Below are 20,647 nucleotides of genomic sequence, written 5' to 3' on the forward strand. Positions count from 1 at the left end.
GTACATTTCACGATTTGCACGTTATCGTGTATGATGGAATTTCCCTATGAATATATTTCTCTGAACAATAAACACCAAGAAAAAACTACTTATACGGAATACAATTATTTATGTCCTCACTTTAGAAAATTTTAAATCAACTTTTGAATTGAATTTTATTTATTTTGAATATACTATAAGTCAAGCACTGTAGCTACTCTTTAATTTGACTGGTATATTTCTATATTTTTCAAAATATATTATGTATTTTAAAGAATTAAGAAAATTATTACATAATGATATTTAAGTGAAAAGTATTAAAATGAATGGTCTTATTATTCACTATATAACTCATCTCGATTATTATTTGGAGTTAGAAGTGACATATTCCTTATTGTGTTATGCAATGCCAGTTGGCGTTGTTTTATACGAGAAAAGTCCAACGACATGAGGTTTGGCGATATAGCTGGCCACTCAATAATATCTATTTATCCAACGGATTTATTGGGAAGGTAAGTTTGCACTATTACAGCTTAATAATGAATTTGATAGGCTCAGATCTACTGAGTTAGAAAGTAGCCAGACGAAAACAGGAACAACTGAACCAATTTTTTCCTGATTTATAAATTTTCAATAAAAAACATCAAATAGCTTTTCATTACAGTCTAAATACTCGATGGTCAAACCAATTATTATGGTTAATAGCTTTTTTAAGTGTAGACTACCATCCTAACCAGAAGAAAATGCTAAGAAAGGAAGAAGTTGAAACATTTATGAGGGACGTCCCAGACAAAGACTATTTACTGGTGAAAGTTGCCGGAGATCGTCGTAGGTAAGATATTTATAATTTATAAGAAGACGATGTAGAGGATACTGGTTCTCAGTTAGTGGTTCGTATTAATTACAAAAAAACATATGTTCGACGGGTTTTTACTGTGATCAACAGCAATGCGGTGCAATATTTGGATGTGCTCAGAAAATATAAAAATTTGTGAAAACACCTTTCATAAAAGCACTTTTGGTGGGCTACAGGCAACGAAAATGCGTAGGTCAAAGAGCTAAGATATACACTGTTGGTGGGGCACCTAAAAAATTGTTGAATACCTCAATCTTGAGCATCCAGGAAAGTACACTGGACATTGCTTCAGAAGGACTTTATCAACGCTTTGTTAGCAAACGCAGGGGCTGATATCAATGTTTTAAAACGACATGGTGGATGGAAGAGTTATCAGTGGCTGAACAATATGTGGAAGAATCCGTCGAAAGCAAAAAGAAAATGGCAAGAATGATACAAGGGGGTGAAACTTTTGTACAAGTGTTAAATCGAAACCACACATCTTCCAGCATTATTGAAAATAAAGAAGTACATTCAATAATATCTACAATAAATATTTCTGTTCACATTAGCTGCACCATTACTGTTGACATTAAAAAATTAGAATAAAAGTTTAGTTATTGATGTTGATTGATTTTTTATTTCTAATTATTTCAAACGGGATTGTGACAATTTAAGGGCACTGAAAAGTACAAGGATACCGGCTTTTTTCCGGACTCAAATTAATACCGTGAAGTCGACTTTACAGTACAGTATGAAAACAAATTTTCCTCGGTGTTTATATCTCAAAGATATTTAGAAGCCTTGAACCAAATTATTTGTAGTTGTATTAGAACGAATAGAGCTGAGAATTTCATTTACATTATTTGAGTGTTCAGCTCAGAAATCCCAGAAAACTCATTGGCTCTATAAATTTTTCATAAGTGGCACTTTCGAGGATTGAGTATGTAGAAACATTCAATATTTTATTATTGAAAAATTTTTAATATAATAGTTAACACAACTGATTTGAATGAATAATTGTTAACTATAACAATACTTTGTTATTAAATTCTGGGGACACATAATATTGGATTTTTAATTACACGCTTTGATTGATTTTGAACAAGAATTGATTATGTTATACCCACATTATCAAAGTTAGAATCCATTATTCTCTTAATAGCTAGTTTTTTGATAATGTTCACCAAGTTCATCGGAATATGAAATTTTTCATGGAGTTATTAAGAAATGTTATTTGTAATAGATAATCCTTATAATTAAAACGAACTGATTATGATAAAAAACGCATTTTCACTTAAATTTTCGTTTACAGATGTTATGCTGTAGTATCTACCGTGCTGTTTCATATCTATTTTCCAAAAAAGAATAATTTTTGCATTCTCTTTATTCGTACATGCTTTTATATTGTGGGTGAATCAGAACCACATCTAGATTGCAATTTTTTTCTAATTGTACAGCCATTTCATTTGTTGTCTGTCTATTCTCTGCTTGAATTCTATTAGTATAGAAATAACGTATAATCTAGTATTTTTACAGATCCAGCAGCTCTTCCTTGTATCTCCTAATTTGTTACCGGGCACTTTTCTTTTCGTGATCTGATCGTTTCCCTCATTCTATAAATTTCTAGGAGTGAGTGATTAGTGATTAAATTGTCATTTTTTCGATATGGGACTGAAGACCTCTGTCAAAATTTCAAATAAATCTGACAGATAAATTAGATTTATTAGAATTAGAATTAGATTAATACTCATATAAAGAAAACTGTTTTCATTATTAGGTGAATATGGAGAAAAATATTCTTGAGTGCTGATTAAAAATACTTTTTTCGTCGACTCTAAGAAACCGAAAAAAAGTTACGTAAATATTATCCTAAAAATTTCACACTTTCACGGAATGGTAAGTAGGTGTTTATGTGCCAAAAGGCTAAATGGAAACGGATGATGCTGAATGTCCAATATCGTCATTTATTGTAACTACTGAATACTGAAATACTCATCCATCTACCTAGTTTTAGTAGAATTTACGAACGTTAGATAGCTAATGAAGTAAATATTTCAACCGAACGAGTATGCAATGTTTTACATGAAACGTCACATATAAAAAATAAAAAGGTTGCAACGCGAGTGCCGTGATTGCTTGGTAATTATCAAAAGCTCGCTCACATTAAAAATTCAACCGAAAGTTTGAATACCTAAACATAACTCAATTGAGAATCTTCGTTGATACATATCAGTGAATAAATCTTCTCTTCTTTCGGTGTCGTGTCTCTCTTTAAGCGTGGGCTATCTCCATAAAAATTTGGTTGAATTTGGTACCTCGCATTATGACAGATATAACTGACCTTTCTTGTTTTTATGATGTTTAGGAGTTCTGGATCCTTATTCAGCTGTCTGAGTACCTCTTCATTACTGGTAATGCAGTCCACGGGATCTTGAGGATTCTTCGATATCACCACATCTCGAACGCTTTCATTTTCTTCCTGACGACAGCTTTGAGCATCAATGTCTCACATCCGTACCAAAAAATGTTCTATACGTAACCGCGTAGTGCTTCCCCCGCTGCTCAACTGTGAGGTTTCTTTTAGTGAGAGTTCTTTTCCATTTGATGAATGCCCTATGTGCCCTTTTAATTCTTGCTTTTATATCTTCGTCGCATGTTTCCTCATTGTTCAAGTAGCTACCCAAATATTTGAAATGTGATATCAGTTCAATGCTGTGTCCGTTGATTTTAATCTGGGTCCTGACCACAATGTGTTGAGACTCCAAAAATATAATCTATATGTATCATTTAGGAAAGCTGATATTTTAATGGCTGTATATGTGGAAGAGAAGAATTTTGTTTTATCACGACAATATGCCTGCCCATGTGTTCACTATTATTGCTGAAAAGTTAGCAGTACTGCATTACGAATTATTAAATTATTTTCTGGAGTGTTGTGATTTTTATTTTTTGAAAATATTTTTTTTGTAAATTAATAAAAAAAATCATATGAACACAAAAGTTATGAACGATTACATCTCAAGAAGTGCATTTATGACAAAAATTTAATGTAAAAAAGTTATGAACCATAAAACATAAAACTATATGGAATCTCCAGGTGAGATATATAATTTTTTCATAAATCCGCCGTAAAAACGAAGATTTGAGAAAAAAATCCATCGAAATAGGATGATTTTTCGATTTTCTAGATCTACAAAACGAGGGGACCGCGAAAGTATAAAATTACCTAAAATTATAATGCGTCTTTCCTGTAACAAAATTCTCTCAACCTCCTATCTTTGGAGATATCACCCTCATAAGGTGGTAAGTAAAATTGAAATTTCATTTTTTGTTTGGAAAAAGGAACTTTCAAAAATTTCAGAGCAATGAAGTATGAACTTTTAATTTATTATTTATATTAATTTAATATATAATTTATATATTAATTTTATTAATTTTTTTCGATTATTAGTGTTATACCTCCATGATATATTATAATGTTATTTGTTGTTTTGAGACTACACAAAACTAAACAAATTGCTAGTTTGTTTCTTCACTTAAATTTTGAAAAATAAAAACTCAATATAATTCATCAGTTTTGTAGCTGAGAGAATTTCGTTATGGGAAAGAACTATTTCTATCTGGAAAATATTTTTTTTTAATTTTATCTCATTCATTTAGAAACATCTTGCTTATCAACAGACAATTTGTGTTAATTCATTAATTAGAAATCAGTACAATTGTACTGAATTATTCGATATTATTCATTTCAATATCTGTGAGAGTTTTTTTTCTGATAATTCCTCAGTTCAAATAACATATATATTAATGCAAAAAACCGGTGTCGACTGTTAACAACTCTAATTACAATTTAAATTCTATTCTTTAATAATCCTGATGGTGTTATGTTAAATCTTAAAGCTTCTTACCTTGAGTAATTCCCTAAAGTACGGACTACAAGCTGACAAAACCACTCGGTGAGCCTTCAAACTTTTTCCATCACAGGCTAACGTAACATCTACAAAATCTTCATCGTCACGGAGGTTTTCGAAGGCCGATGTTATGCTGCTCTGATAGTTGTTCCAACGTAGACAAAAATGTTGTGTATCTACCATTGTAAATAAAATTCACCTGGAAAGAACATAGAATATATAAATATATGCTACCTTTGACGGATTTTTATTTCTAAATTTTTTGTAATCCATTCGTATGAACGAATCTTTTAGTTACTTGGTATAATTCTTTTGGAATTAGCGGTGAAAAAGTATACTTTTTTCATAATTGACGTGATGATTCATAAGTTGTCTGGAAACTATTTTTAATAGTTATCAGATCTATTTTTAATATAATGAAATATGATTTTCAATCCAATCCCATATTTCAATATAATAATTTTCAGAATTAATGTACATTTCAATTTGTTCTATTATTATAATCAGATATTTTAGTAGATATACAATGCGGTCCATATGTATGGAATAAATTCAATTTAAGCGTTATTATGTACCGACTATGTGGAATTTTCATTCTCAAACTAACAGTTTACATTATGAAAATATTATCCCTCTCCAGCACTACCTCTGAATTCACGAACAACATTTTGTATGACTTCAGGGATTATTTTGTTAGTTTCTTCTGTTGTCATAACTTTTAAATCAGCAATATTATTTGGTCTATTAAAATATACTTCAGATTTAAAATAACCCCATAAGAAGTAATCGAGAGGAAACAAATCGGAGGATCCAGCCGGCCATTCGACCTTTACACGTCTTCCAATCCACCTATTTGGAAAAACTAAATAATTTCTAACTGTACGTTCAAAAGGCGGTAGAGCTCCGTCTTGTTGGTAGTAAATAGATCGATCTATCTTATTTAGATGATAAACTTCAGGAAAAAGTCTTTGTAATGTAGGCACCAAGATGTTAATAAAAAAATCTAGATAAACCTAATAATCATTAATTGTGCCATCAAATAAATAAGGATCAATAATTCCATTGTTAACGATACCTGCCCAAACGTTCAGGATATTGAGTATGAGCCTCACAAATCCAGTGAGGATTTTCTCTGCTCCAATATCTTCAATCTGTTAACCGTTACGTTTAAATGAAACGTCGTTTCATCAGAAAAAAAACTATTTTGTTTATGAACTGCAAATCTGCGTTAATTCTGTCCGTCATCAATTCACAGAATGCTTGTCTTCTATAAGGATCATCTTCATTTAATTCCTGAACCAACTGTATTTTGTTAGGGTGGTATTTTTCTTTATGCAAAACTCTCAAAATAGATGATTCACTTACATTATTGTCGGCGGCAATTTCACGAGTTGTCTTAAGCGGATTTTTGTCTTTGTTAAGTACATCTTACTTTTTTTTATCAGCAAATTGGGCATTTCTACCTAGCTTTTCAATATTTTGTAGGCGTCCAGTTTCACGAAACATTTTCTCAATTTTGCTGTACACTGTGAAACGTGTTAACCAGGATATTTATTATTAAAAATTTCACAAATTCTCTTCTGAGTTCTTGTTTTATTACCACAACCAATCATAATCAAAATGTCTATTCTTTGAGTCTCGGACCAATAAGCCATAATTAAATTTAATACCCGCACCAATATTATATTTTAGTAACCTTAAATACGTGCATAACAGCAGCCTGCCAGATTCATATCAATTGTTTATTTTGCGTTTTGACTAATATTTCAGTATTTTCAAAATAGCTGAAAATTTCGAAAGTGTATTTTAATAGACTAGACAATATTGCTGATTTAAAAGTTAAGATAACGGAAGAACTTAACAGAACCTCTGAGGTCATACAAAATGTATGAATTCCAAAATCGTCTCGGTTATCAAGTTAATAGTGGTCATTTTGAACATTTAATTTAATTTTAAAGTTATGATCTACACGACCCCCTTTCTTATTTAAAATTTTCGAAGGGGGTGCTGGAGAGGTATATTATTTCCATACTCTAAATAGTTAATTTAAGAATAAAATCGACATGTTTCAGGTCAGAAATTCAACAGTTTGTCAACCATTCCTCTTTACAAATTAGATACTATGTATATTTTTATACAGATTGAATTATGAGAAACTTTTCATACCATATATAGAGTCCCTCAGAGAGAAAATCATACGACTACTCTTCTTCTTTATTAATTTAGAGGGTGATTCATGAGATAGAGATAGAGATAGACAAAGTTGTCACATTTTTATTAAATTTTAAATGAACGATCAAATCTTACCAAAAATAGAACAAAATAATGACGTATTCTAACTGAAGTTATCACCTACAACATAATATAATATATAATATTTATGTATAAATATAAAAGAGAAATACAAATTGTTTTATTGATTTCGGAAGTGCTTTCGACTCAATAAAAAGAGAGATAATAACAGGGGAATTATAAAGACAAGGATATCCAAGAAAATTGAGAAAACTCATAGAAATAGTACGAAATAAGAGTAACATTAAAGTGAGATTCCAAGGTACAAAATCAGATAAAACGCACACAAATAAGGGCGTTAAGCAGGGAGATCCGATGTCACCAACGCTATTCAATAAAATTCTGGAAGGCATTGTGAGAAACGCAGTATGGACAGAGGGAATTAATAAAATCGATCAACAAAGTAGAAGAAGAAGCAAGAAATTGCGGACTGGAAATAAATGCAGAAAAAACAAAATATATGAAAATAGGAGGAGAACCAGAACAGAGAGCAAACCAACAGAAAACTAGCAAATACAATTTTGAAACAGTATCGACCTTTAACTATCTAGGAATAACGTTGGGACAAACAACCAGAGAGAGGATAAGGGATAGGATTCAAAAGGGCTATCAAACCTATGGAAGAAACAAAAACCTACTAAAAAACAAAAATAAACCAAACAAAACAAAATAAAAATGTATAAAGCCCTAATCAGACCAGTAATCACATATACGATGGAAACAACAGTAAAAAACTAAAGAGAAGAAGAAGAACTTAGAAGAGCCAAAAGAAAGATAATGAGAACTATAACAGGCCCAACCATAACACAGGAAAGAGAAAGAGGAGCAAAGAAAAACGAAGAAATAGACAGAGAACTGGAGAAGGAGAATATAGTGAGATACATAAAAGTACAAAGTCTCAACTGGGCCGGGCACATAATGAGAAGAAAACCAATTGAAATGATCAAAAGAATACCGCAATGGATCCCATTGTGGCCAAGGAGAAGGGTCAGGTCGAGAAAAACTTGAGAGAAACGAAATAGAGGAGGACATAAGAGTCAATATAGAAAAATGGAATACAAAATACCGGAACCGAAAAGAATGGAAACTAATAACAAAAGCAGTCAAAACAAACGACAAACTATAAAGAAAAGAAAATTTAGAAAACGAGGAATAATCCACCTCGAAAAAAAAAGGATTTAAAGCGCCAAAAGCGATAGCCATAATCCATATGGGATTGAAAGGCTTGATGATGATGTATAAACTCAACTTCTTCAGTGTCACTTTGTATTATCTCTAAGAGCAGTTTCAAATGTTTATCAATTTTTAACTTTTGGTTAAATATGCCATTGGAGCATTATTTTCCATAAGCAATAAATTAAAATGATTGAAAAATCGAACCTCATGTAAGTGTTAATGTAAATAAAAATTTTATGTCAGATAATAATACTTTGTATCAACTGTACCAAATAGAAATAACGCGTAAATCTTATGTTTTAAAATCAAGATTGACGTTGACCGTGTGGACGTTGACCGTGTGAAGTATTGTGATATTTTATACCCATTATCATTGTCATTATCTACTGTTATTTATATCTACAAGAATACATATTTCTTCTGTGTGTATCTACGTTATGCACCGTTGTGTTAGCTTTCGTTACTTTCGTTCCAAATGCCTCATCAATTTTCGATCACAGATCACAGATAGAGCTGCTGATAGAGAATATCACAGATTTTGTGATGGTCGAACTCCTAGTCATACAACATTATGTGGTTTGAAAATCACTTATTGTGTTAAAAATAATATTATACAGTACGAATCCCTAAGTAGATTTTTCCAAAGCCGTTTAGCTACTACCAGTCGATTGCTTGATAGTGTTGTATTGCATGAAAAAATTTAAATAATCAAATGAGTTGTACGAACATTATACCAATTAGATTTTATGGTCTATCCCACAAATCATCCTGTAGATTAATATAATATCCTCCATGAGGGACTCTGCATATGGTGGAAGTATGTAAAGTTTCTCATGATTCACTCTGTACATGTTAGCAGGTGTTTTTTTCCTGATTTAAAATAAATATGTGGATCTGACTCTATTATTTTGAGATTCAAAATTTTTCATTTAAAAGGAATACAAAAAAGTGTGAAATTATTATAATTAGCAATAAAAATTAGAATGATGTATTAACTAAAATAATTGTTCGAACTGGCCACTATAATTTGATATATATTTAGTTTTTATTAATGGTTAGGTACAGCTTACAAAAACGAGTATGCAACTCGAAGATCAAATTAAGCAATTGAATATTTATTTTATCATAAAAAATACTGCATTAGAAGGCATTCCATTGCCTTCAAGTTTTATTCTCTGTAAAATCTTGCCGTGGAAAACGATCCATCTACAATTTAAGGCATTTGGATTTATTAGATTAATTCCAATAGTTTTTGAAATAGTTTAAAATAATAAGTAAATATAAGCTGCTCTCGTGCATTTAAAATTTTCAAGTTATGTTCAATACATGATATCTTAATATTAATAATCTTAAACTGGAAATTTTGATTTCCCAAACCTGAGAGAAAAATGGAGAAATATATCTTATTTCAAAAGAATAAGTTTCTTTCCATACGTCCACCCTGTGTATGATTCAATTCATGAAAATATTTTGAAACAAAATCACTAAACTCATTGGATTTTTGTTTAGATGTTAAAAAAATATTGCTGAAAGCATCATACTAAATTATTTTCCAATATACCATACATACACCTATGATTGTTCTTCAGAATTAGAACATTGTTTATACCTTAAATCATCCCAGCAAGTACATAATTCGATCGAATCTTCAGTTTTGTTTGTTAAGGTTTTGTTGTGAAAGTCGACTTGAGGTAAGTCCTGAGCTACGACCAAGAAGACTAAGATTCCATCAAGATAATAGGAGACCGCATTTTATTAGAGATCCTATGGATCGATACACTATTATGCATTTATCCTGGCCACCATCTGATCTGACTTTCATTTGTATTTGTATTTGTAACATCGCTTTGAGGCGCTTATTCACTAAGTTGAGGTAGCTTGGAATGAAATACCCCGATAATGTATAGACCATCTTATCATAACTAATCTTAGACACATACTAATTTTGCTCCTAAGACTTTGTTTACGTATGAAGCCAACTTTTGAAGATATGGCATTGTGAATTTTCATAATAACCACTTATGAGCAGATGTAAATTCACATGCAACAGCTGTAGCACGGTTCTAAAACTCCTTTTCGGTCATCGTTAGACTTGGCATCATCGAAGATCATCCGAATAAACTTTCAGATCGTTTAGAAGATTCACCTCTTATTACTAGAAGGCGCATTTGTTTCATGTATGACGGTCATTTTGCAGTGATTGTACGCGAGTTTTTATATAATTGACTACTGGATTGGACAAGGACCTACACAACGCCCGTGACTTTCTTGGTCACATGGAAATAATCCTCTGGATTTATGTGGGTTGGTATATCTAGAAGGATATGTTGAAAAATTCTTAGCCTACTATAGAACTCAACAAAATTTCAATGTCAAAATATTTTCTTACTCGACATATTTTCCTCATAATTGGATACATTTATTACAGCGACCCTGCAACGTCTCTAGACCATTCAAAAAAATGTTTCTTCTTGCTCTCCAAACCAGACCTTCACAGCTTTTATTACCTTCTCGTTGAAAGAAAATTTACGACCTTTTATTTTAGTTGAGGAAAGAGATGATAGTCGAACAGAGCCAAATCTGGTGAATAAGGAGGGTGTTCTAGTGATTCAAACCCTAAATCACGAATTTTTTGCATGGCAACATGAGATTTGTCTACAGGGGCGTTGTCCTGCAAAAATAAAACACCTTTGGATAGCTTTCCACGTCTTCTCCCGTAAATTGGTCAGTAACGTCGAATAATAAATCATGATTACTCCATGGCAATCCCAAAAAACTAAAGCAAGAACTTTTCCAACAGATTTTTGAACACTAAACTTCTTAGGTCTTGGAGAGCCACAGTGTCGCCATTCCATCGATTGTTGCTTTGTGTCTGGATCGTAGAAATGTACCCAAGTCTCATCCATAGTAACAATTCGGTTCAAGAAGTCTACATTGTTTTCAAATCGAGCACAAATAGAAAGCGATGCTTCTACCTTTGCACGCTTTTGGTCAACTTTCAAATATTTGGGGATCCATTTTGCAGCAATTTTTCTCATGTCTAAATTGACGTGAACTATATAATGAACGCGTTCGTATGCAATATTCAGTGCTTCAGATATCCGTTTAAGCCCAATTCGACGATCTGATAATATCATGTCATGAACTGCATCTATATTTTCGGGGACTGACACAGAAACTGATCCTCCCGATCGGTCATCATCTTCAACGGAAAATTTACCTCTTTTGAAGCTTGCAGTCCAATTTTTCACGGTCGCATACGAAGGACATGATCACACATGATCACCAAGGGTATTAAGCATATCTTCGTAAATCTGCTTTTAACCCTTTTGAATATTGGTACACAATCCCGTCAAGGGGATGCTTGCGTTTTCGCCGGAGTTATACAATTTGAACATATGTTCTGAAATGTACTATTTGTCCTGTATGTTAACACATGTTGTTTCTAATAAAATAATAAAACAATTCGACACCCTGTATCTCATTAACTACAAGACTTATCACAAATGTTTATAACGTCCATTCGTCTTAAAATACAGTTATGAAGCTACCATTTTATAGATTCCTTAGCAAATGATCTCGAAGTATTTGATATTATAATTTTTATTCATACCTTATCTTTCACTATATATTAGATATTAAAAGATATAATATTTATTTTAGAAGTTCTACTACTTGATATATTGATAAATTATTTTATCAATTAATTATTAATAACATCAAAAAGTACATGATATCTAATAACTAGATAAATCTTTCGATTATCTGCTCGTATATAAAAAATTTATATTATTTACTGACCTCGTGCACTGATTTTTATTTACTGTAAGTTTTATATAAAACGAAACAAAAATATACGATTTAAGATATTTGATAATCATTTATATGCCATCTCTATCCTAATAAATACTATTTAATTCACGACAATACCTGTAACCTTATCAATTATTACGATAATCGTACGTAAACTGACATATTAGCACTATTCAAATATATTTTTCAATCGGATAATCACTTCACAAGCCACATTCAAAAATAACAATTCTCTCGTTCTTATTCAAGTAACTATACACAATAATATACAAATAAATATACTACTTTGATGTTATTTATCTATTTTCGCAATTTCTGCAATAAAACATACGATATCTAATTTGAAATCCACAAATATAACAAACAACATACACTTACTTGAATCATGGTATTCCAAAACAAAATCTTTCACAAACCTGTAGCCGTATTATGTGTGTACGTGTGTGTGTGTGTGGGTATGTATTTACGAGCTTCCACCGAAAACGATTATAAAAAATCAATATGAAACACTGCGAAAAAATTTTACGGGTTTGATGACAGATGGCCTTGATAGTTTCCCCTAGGAATGGTTCGAATCCAGGCTAAATAAACCGGGATATAGGTTAGGCAACAACGACAATATTTTAATTTTATTGAAGAATTTATGTATATTCAAATTTGAATTTAATTTATTTCATTTATTGAAGAGACTTAGTTTATTTTTTTGAATTACATTTGAAACCGTTTTCAATATAATTTGAATGAATTTCAAGTAGTAATAAGCAAATGTTTATAATTTAAATAGATATAGTTAAAAAAAAACTAAAAAGCACGCTTTCAAAGCACATTTAACTAAAAAGTCAAAGATATTTTTTTCCATAGTGCTTAAAGCAATAATTAATGGAAAATACTAATTTTATAACTGGCTTATAACTGAAAGCTTTCTTAAAAAATTATATTCTTGGTTTTTTAGTTTCATATACTATGAAACGTGTTTTTGAGTTTTTAAAACTATATTTATTTCCACTTTCTTTTTTTTTTATTTTGTATGCTCAAAAATAAAATTTTTCTTCAAGTCATTAGCATTGTAAATCTCCAACAGAGGGCAGGCAGCTGTAAAATTTGTTTGGATAAAAAGAGAAAGATTGTAGTGCTAATTTCTAAAACATTTTTCTTGCAGCGTGAACGGGATTTGAACCCACGACCGGCGAATCCGGGGATTGACGCCTTAGCCCACTCTTCTAACGAACGCAATTAAAGTGTTAAAAGCGTATTAAAAAAATTAATGATTCGCGTTTTTGAACTTTCATTCTAGAAATTTGAAAATGATATTGAAGATAATATCATTTGATGGAAAATTTGACATAAACGAGCATTACCAATCAAAAATAATGAGAACGTGAAGAATCGATCCAGAAACTACTCTAATTGTTATTTGATTGATTTTTAATTCAATTTTAGATCTAAATCTCATATCCACTTAAAATATTTATTCAGCTTTGTTTCAGATTTGTTTGCTGCACTGGAAGAAAAAATTCATATAAAACAAACTCGGTTCTCAATATTGAGTTATACATAAAGGGTTAAATAATAACCCTACATATATAACAGTGTGCAAGTCAGTTCATTAATTTTGAGCTCACGACCGAAATGGTAGCTTAGAAAGAGTTTCGAAACGGCCAGAAAAGCTAATGGAACGTTCTCAAAACTGACCGATGATCTATTTTCAGTTGGCAAACCTTTTTAGTACTTCGCATGAGCATGATCGTTCCTGGATGGTTCTCGATAAAGTCGGAACAAACCTAATGTGTATAATTATAAATAAAATAAATACTGCGAAGGATTCAACTTCGTCCAGCTAATACATTATTTTCGACAGTTCCATCTGTGAAGTAGTATTTATGTTCTGTCTTACAACAATCGAGCAACGTTGTGCAATCAAGACACTTGTGGATTCCTGAGTGTTATTTTCGAAAAGTTGAATCAAATTTTTTATCAAATATTTTGCTCTAACTCTAATTGAATGTTTTATGTGATTGTTCTTGGAAATAGGGATTCGTATGAGACAAGATATTGCAAAAATGTCACACGGTCATTTGCAACAGCGAACTTTTGGTCTCTAGATTATTTAAGATGGTCTTCCAGCCCATTTTTCAATTGCATCAAATTCTCTTGGAGTTTTCCTTAATGCGAACATTTCTTGAACGTATGTAGGAATCTACTGAAACGACTGTGATAAACTTGTTCAAAGTCATACCAACTGAAGCCTTCCAGTATAATTGCCACGAACAAGCAATATGTTTTCGGTAAATAAGTCTTATCAACTTTTGCGCGCATCTCCTATACTGAAATAGGCAAGATAGTCCTTTATTTTTACTCCTCATGGATTTGCAATAGGATCAACTACTCCACGAGCTATTGTTGGAGAGGACATGTGATTTAAAAAAGTAATTGAGCTGTTCATGAGTCCCAGGCCAGCTTTAGGATTGAAATAATACTCATAAACCTACTAGTAAATCGGTATTTCCAGAGCAATAAAATATGATTAGCTCTAAGAAAGAAGTCTTGGACAAGAAAATCTGTGAATTTTCTTAATTAGGTCACTTTCATGGAATCCGAAGTATGCAAATACATGCAGAAATGCAATAACCAGATACAAGATACACGAATCAGAGAAATAATTGACGGCTTTACCAGCAGTGTAATGATTTAATTGTTGAATACTGGATAAAAAGCATGTGAGCGTACAGATGTAAGTAGTATTAAGTTTTTTGTCACAATTTTTGACAATTAGTCGAAAAATTATCAAGGTGTGTGTAGAAAGAAATCATTAAATACTTTCTAGACGGTACGTAATAAGCGAAAAGTGAAGATATAAGATATTTGTGGATAAAACAGTTCAGATATCGCTGTTCTTAACGTTTTATTGCATTAGTTGCACCTAATAAATCAAAGGAATGATGACGCGGTTATCACGACAAGTTCGAAAAATCCTTGACTGTCAATAGATATTTTGAATAAACAAAATCTCGTTCAAGACCAAAATTCACTGATCACTATAAACAAACGCTATTATATTGAGTAATATATTATATTTTCGTAGCTTGTTTTGATACAATAAATGATTAAAAAACTTAAATTACTATATTAATAAGAAATAATTATTATTTTAATGAGAATGGTTCTTAATGTTAATGTGGTCAGTTAAAGAAACGTGTTATGGATAAAATTATCTAACTAGATTTGTTTTACCAACATTTGATTGTATAAAATAAATTTATTACGTTATTTGATATCAGCTAGATAACTCAGTTATTCTACATAAAAAAATTATTTTGAAAAAATACGAAATTTATGCTACGCTAATTTGTTTTCTATTAGATTATAAATCCAGAGGTCAAATTGAATAATTTGAAAAAGTTTATGATCAATACAAAATCAATGCCCCTTGATTTGGAATGTAAGTAGTGCATTCCATGAATTATTAGCATAGAATAAAAAGAAATGTCAAAAATGAAATACTGTGAACACTTTTCAGAACGTCTGACGAAAGTTTCTATGCCACTACAAAATATGAGGCTCATGAGTCAAAATTCGTACACCGTCTGTTCAATTACATCGTCGCTGTTAAATCTTGGCCTTCAGCTTTGTGAATAAAACATAGACAGGACAAGATCAGGGCTATAGGGCGGGTGTTCAATCTATTTGAAACCACATTCGTGTACAGCCTTGGAAAGCGAATCAGTGTGGACTGGAGCATTGTCATAAAGCAAGTGATCACCTCAGCTAATCTTGCCGCGCCTTTTTTCGATAATGTTTTGACACAATTTTATTTAATCCCATTAATTCATTAGAAACACCAATGTAAAAACAAAATTATCACTGAAAGGTATAGAAAATGTAGGCTTTTTGATCAAAAGGATTGATTTGCAGTTCCAAAATATTGTACTCATCAATTTTTTGGTGTTTTTGTGACCTTTGATTTCTTTGTCACGGGCTCTCCTTTCCGATACAACTCCATGAAATCTTTTTTGGATATCAGGTCATAGTAAAGGACTATAGTTTCATCACCCGTTACAATTAATTATCCTCCTCGCGGAAAAGCTCTAAAATCCCTCACCAAAATTGTACTCGACGCTGCATTTGCATTTAGTTGCACTAATTTTTGTCATAATCGAATGCTTATGTAGGATCCTTAGAACACATTTGGAAATGCCGTTCTGTGCTGCAATTTCTTTTGTTTGTCGGTCACGTTGAACAATTTCTTCCTCTAATTTAAAGTTTTTTGAAGTAGTAATCAAAGATCCCCTCACATGGGTCACCTTTTAATGTGGCAGCTTCTGCAGATATGTTATGAGTATGAATGTGGTTGCTGGTGACGGTACTTCAGGAATCACTAGTTTGATTGAGACAACTCAATTTACAGGTAGTTTATGAAGTTAAATTATAATGAAGAGAGTTTTGTTTCTATTAAAAGTTGAATTTGAGCTTCTGCAAGAAGGCTATAACGTATTACAAATATAGATAAATTTGTTCGGTTCACGGGGTCATTATCTGGACACTCTCTTACTGAAGTCCATCAAACTTGCAACTGCAATTTCTTGACATCGATCAGATGTAAACCGTCGATATATCGGTATTAATCATTAGACAGTTTAACAGTTTAGGGTCATTTGAAAAAAACTGAATACTTAAAAAAATTTGTTTTAGTATGTATCGAAATATATGATACTTTGTTGGAAAGCAATGTAATGGAGATTATCAGATTGATTTCGAGCAATTAAAAGTGTATAAAATATGGAATAGTTTAATGCAAACTATCGAGTTCTAAGGATGGTGATACAAAGAACTGCAAAGCTCGAATTGACGTGATGTATGTATGGTGGGAATGGTGTAACTGGCCACACACATCTTCGATTATAATGTCATATGCTTCTTATCAACTATAAGCTTTCAGTTTTAATACTAGAGGTTAGCCCAACCAAAGTTTTGTTCTGAGAGATCAGTTGAAGCAAAAAAAAAATTGTATAGTTTTCAATTAAAAATTTAGATTCATACAAAGTGTTACTTAATTCAGAAAGTAATTAACAGTATGAAATTATGAAGGATCTTTTATATAATCTAATTTCCTCAACCAAACAATGATTTTCTGAGTGGTGGGGATGATTAAAAGTGAAGCTACTGACGATTATTTTTTTCATTTCGTATTTTATTATATTTTGCATTTTCCGTTACGAGAAAATATCTCGAGATTATTCTCTTATGCGTAAATAGCAATTTCAAGTATCTATCTTTAATTAAATTTTGTTGGAATTACCACCTGTATATTCGTATTAAAAGCTGAGCTTTCTCGAAATAAAATTTAAAACGACAATTTATTTTGCTAACGGTTCGTTTCATTCTATCTTCATTTTTTGAACCATGATTTATAAACTTTTTTCAAACATATGTACACCTACTCATAATGAATTCTAAAAAGATCTACTCAAGAAAGAGTTTTAGAAATTTATTAAAGTTTCCAAGAGAAAGTATTCATAAAAAATTCTTGAATCGAATGTTTGGTTATTTACGAAATTTCTTTTATCTTCAAAAAATTATTAATTGATTGAATTGGGAGTTTTTGATGAAAAAATAAATGAAAATAATGCAGTGAAAGACTGAAATATCATTGAAGAATTAGAATTAATATATCAAAACCTTTCTCACATTTTCCAGTTTCTTTATCGGCTCTTTTTTATAGTTAGGTTTGGTTTAGTTTTTTTTGCTAATAGCATTAGATGTAGAACTGATAAAATTAGAAGAAGCATGGAAAATAGAATAGCTAAAGGATATATACCATAGATAAACTAAACGAAATATTTAAAAATTTGTAAGGAATATGAAAATAAAAAAAAATTGCTGTGCAAATAATCCATAATGTGCCTTAGATAAATATGTTTGTGATAATTACTGTTAGCTTTGATAAAGACTGGGAGTAGTTGAAACGTCAAATTTTTAACTTTCTAATTTTAAATCAGTTGAATATATTTTATAATGTACTAATCCCTACATAATAATTTTAATAGCGACAATGGATATATAAATATGACTATTACGGATCAGAGACAGGAAAAACATTCAAGAGGAGAGCAATATATTCGAAAAGAAAACGTTTGAAATATTCATATATTAAGTAAGGCTTCAATAGAGTAAGAATGTACAAATGATTAGCAGTAAACGATAAGCTGAATTGAATAATAATCTAATATATATTTATCGGTTGAAGAGAGTCCTAATGGTGAAATATTATCATGAAGTGCTAATATAAAAATGACTTCTGGGACCTATAGTGTATAGGAGAACAAAAAAAAACTATTCACCTGGGAAAAAAGTGTCTACGGAGTATTTATAAATTAGGTGATATATTTCAAATATCAGAAAATGAAAAACTAAGGGAATTAGTCGACTAATAGACAAGGGAAAAATAACATATCAAAATGGATAGGCCACATAGAATGAATGAGTAATAAAAAGTATATATAAAGATGAAATAGATTAAGAAGGAAGAAGAAACTAAGTGCAAGATAGATGAATGTTATATTAAAGAATATACGATAGATAAAAAAGAAATAGTTCATATATTTAAAGTCACAAAGCTAGATTAAATGATGGAATATTTTTCACTAAAATAAAATAAAAATAAAAACTTAATACTATACCTTTTCATCTCCTTTCGAGAATGGTGATAGAAGATATTTATTGAATTTGATATTAAATGTTACAAATTTTTAGAATTTTCAAAATACAAATAATACACAAAAGATTCGATATAATAGAAATCGGTTATTAACAATTTATTCACTGTATTTGAAAATTATATGAGACTATGTTCAATACTACAACTACAAATCATCTTTTGTTTTGATTTAATAATTTTTAGAAGTTTAATTGAAAAAGAAAACAAGAAAAATCAGTTTTAGATTTTTTTGCCTTTCGACATCAGTAGTTTAAATATTATAATAATATGACATAAATGAAGAATAATGACAGAAAATTTGTATATCAATTTTAACTTTCACTTATTGGTCAGTAAATCTATAATTTTTAAGAAATTTATGAATGCAAAATTACTGAAGAAAATTAAATTCTTATTTTCAATATAAATACTTAATAATACGTTTTTAAAAATAAAGAATAAGGAATATAATGGCAGATAAGATGAGCATTCAAAATAAAATGCAGTGAAGCAAACTGATACTGAAAGGAATGAAAATAAATTAAATAACTTATTTCATAAATTTGGAAGCTATGTTTGATGAGTAAGTAAAAATTTTGTGGCAGATAAACTAGAAGTTCGAATGATATGAATTTGATGTAATTAGGCAAACAATTAACTACTTGACATAAACAAAAATTATTTTCAATATTATATTAATTTTTTTTGTTCCTCCCACGTTAAAGGAAGCGTGATATGTTTCATTAATAAATTGATTTTAATAATAAGTTTTTCAATTTGTAATATCGAAAATACCACTTTTTCAAAATAAATTCATATATTTCCTGGTCTATAAACTGCAATTTCATAAAAAAATAGGATAATTGCGCGAATGTATGTGGTGGGGATGCGGAAACATGGCCATCAAACTGTCTGTGAAAAGAAAAAAATTATAGCGAGACGGACGAAAGGGAAAGTACTTTGCCGGCGCTAGACACAGCTACGCTTATTGACTATGAAGCCGGTCAGGGACGATTTTGTTTTGTTTAAAATACCGTTACCATAGCAACGAATACGATCTTGAAATTCTTTAAAAAGAAAATTCCAAGATTGAATAAAAGTTTCACTTTGTATAAATTTTTGTGAAAAGGTTAAGATTTTAGAAAATGACATTTTTTTTGTTTGTCGCTCACACTTATTCCTAACAAATATAGTTCAAAGAGTTACCTGATATAAAAAATAATCATTGAAACGTTTTTATTTTTTCTGCAGAATCCATATTACGTTAAAATATCATCGTGCGGTGAGTTCGCGCCTTGTTACACAGATGTTTTGAAAACACACATAAAACGCGGTAAATTTAAAAACTGTATTCAGTTAAAATATAAATGAGTCACACTTCGCGAATATTTCAAATGCAATCGTGCTATTGTGGACCGTTCGTCAGAACATCACGAGTTTCGGGCGTATATTAAAAATTGAAGCGCGCAAAAAAATGTCGGGAGCTTATTCTTTATTGGGACATGGCTATGAGACATCTGCTGTAATAAGCTAGCACTAAAAAATAGTGCGTGTGCCTTGCTACCCCTCTCCCGCGCTCTCTGTAGAATGAAAATGCGCAGAATAACGAGTACAGCGGTACAGGCCCGCAATTAAAAATATCAAAATAAAAAAATCGAACACTAAATCTGTGCTCGGTTGCGACTACTGCTGAGGGCCCGCTTTGCTAGCCAGGAAACTCTTTCCCTTACTTTTTCTTTATTATTCGCGTGGACGGAGTACGTCACCTGTTTGCCGGTCAAAACTTGGTCAATTTTTTGGAGTAGGGAGATCTTTTTCATTCGTTGTTTCAAATCAATAAGCAATGAAATTCAATTAATTTGTCTCCGACAAAATAAATACAGATAAATAGATAATTTATTTGTATGATGATAACAATGATGTAGTAGGTACATAAAATGCAAT

At 31.0% G+C, this 20,647-nt stretch overlaps 1 protein-coding gene across 3 annotated transcripts in view; it reads right to left on the reverse strand.

The window, feature by feature from the left end:
- The window catches only part of LOC130441594 (broad-complex core protein), a 93,537-nt gene extending 73,310 nt beyond the window's left edge, over window positions 1-20,227 (reverse strand). For 2 of the 3 annotated variants that reach the window (XM_056775339.1, XM_056775340.1), the window contains exons 1-2: window positions 19,910-20,227; window positions 4,726-4,927 (exon numbers count right to left, since the gene is read on the reverse strand). In XM_056775339.1, the coding sequence (XP_056631317.1) occupies window positions 4,726-4,911 (186 nt within the window). In that variant the 5' untranslated portion in view covers window positions 4,912-4,927; window positions 19,910-20,227. The remainder of the gene's footprint in view (window positions 1-4,725; window positions 4,928-19,909) is intronic. The other variant, XM_056775341.1, reaches the window with a different exon arrangement.
- Window positions 20,228-20,647: the final 420 nt, after the last annotated feature.

This window comes from Diorhabda sublineata, chromosome 3 (assembly GCF_026230105.1).
Source record: "Diorhabda sublineata isolate icDioSubl1.1 chromosome 3, icDioSubl1.1, whole genome shotgun sequence".
Classification (NCBI taxonomy): domain Eukaryota; kingdom Metazoa; phylum Arthropoda; class Insecta; order Coleoptera; family Chrysomelidae; genus Diorhabda; species Diorhabda sublineata.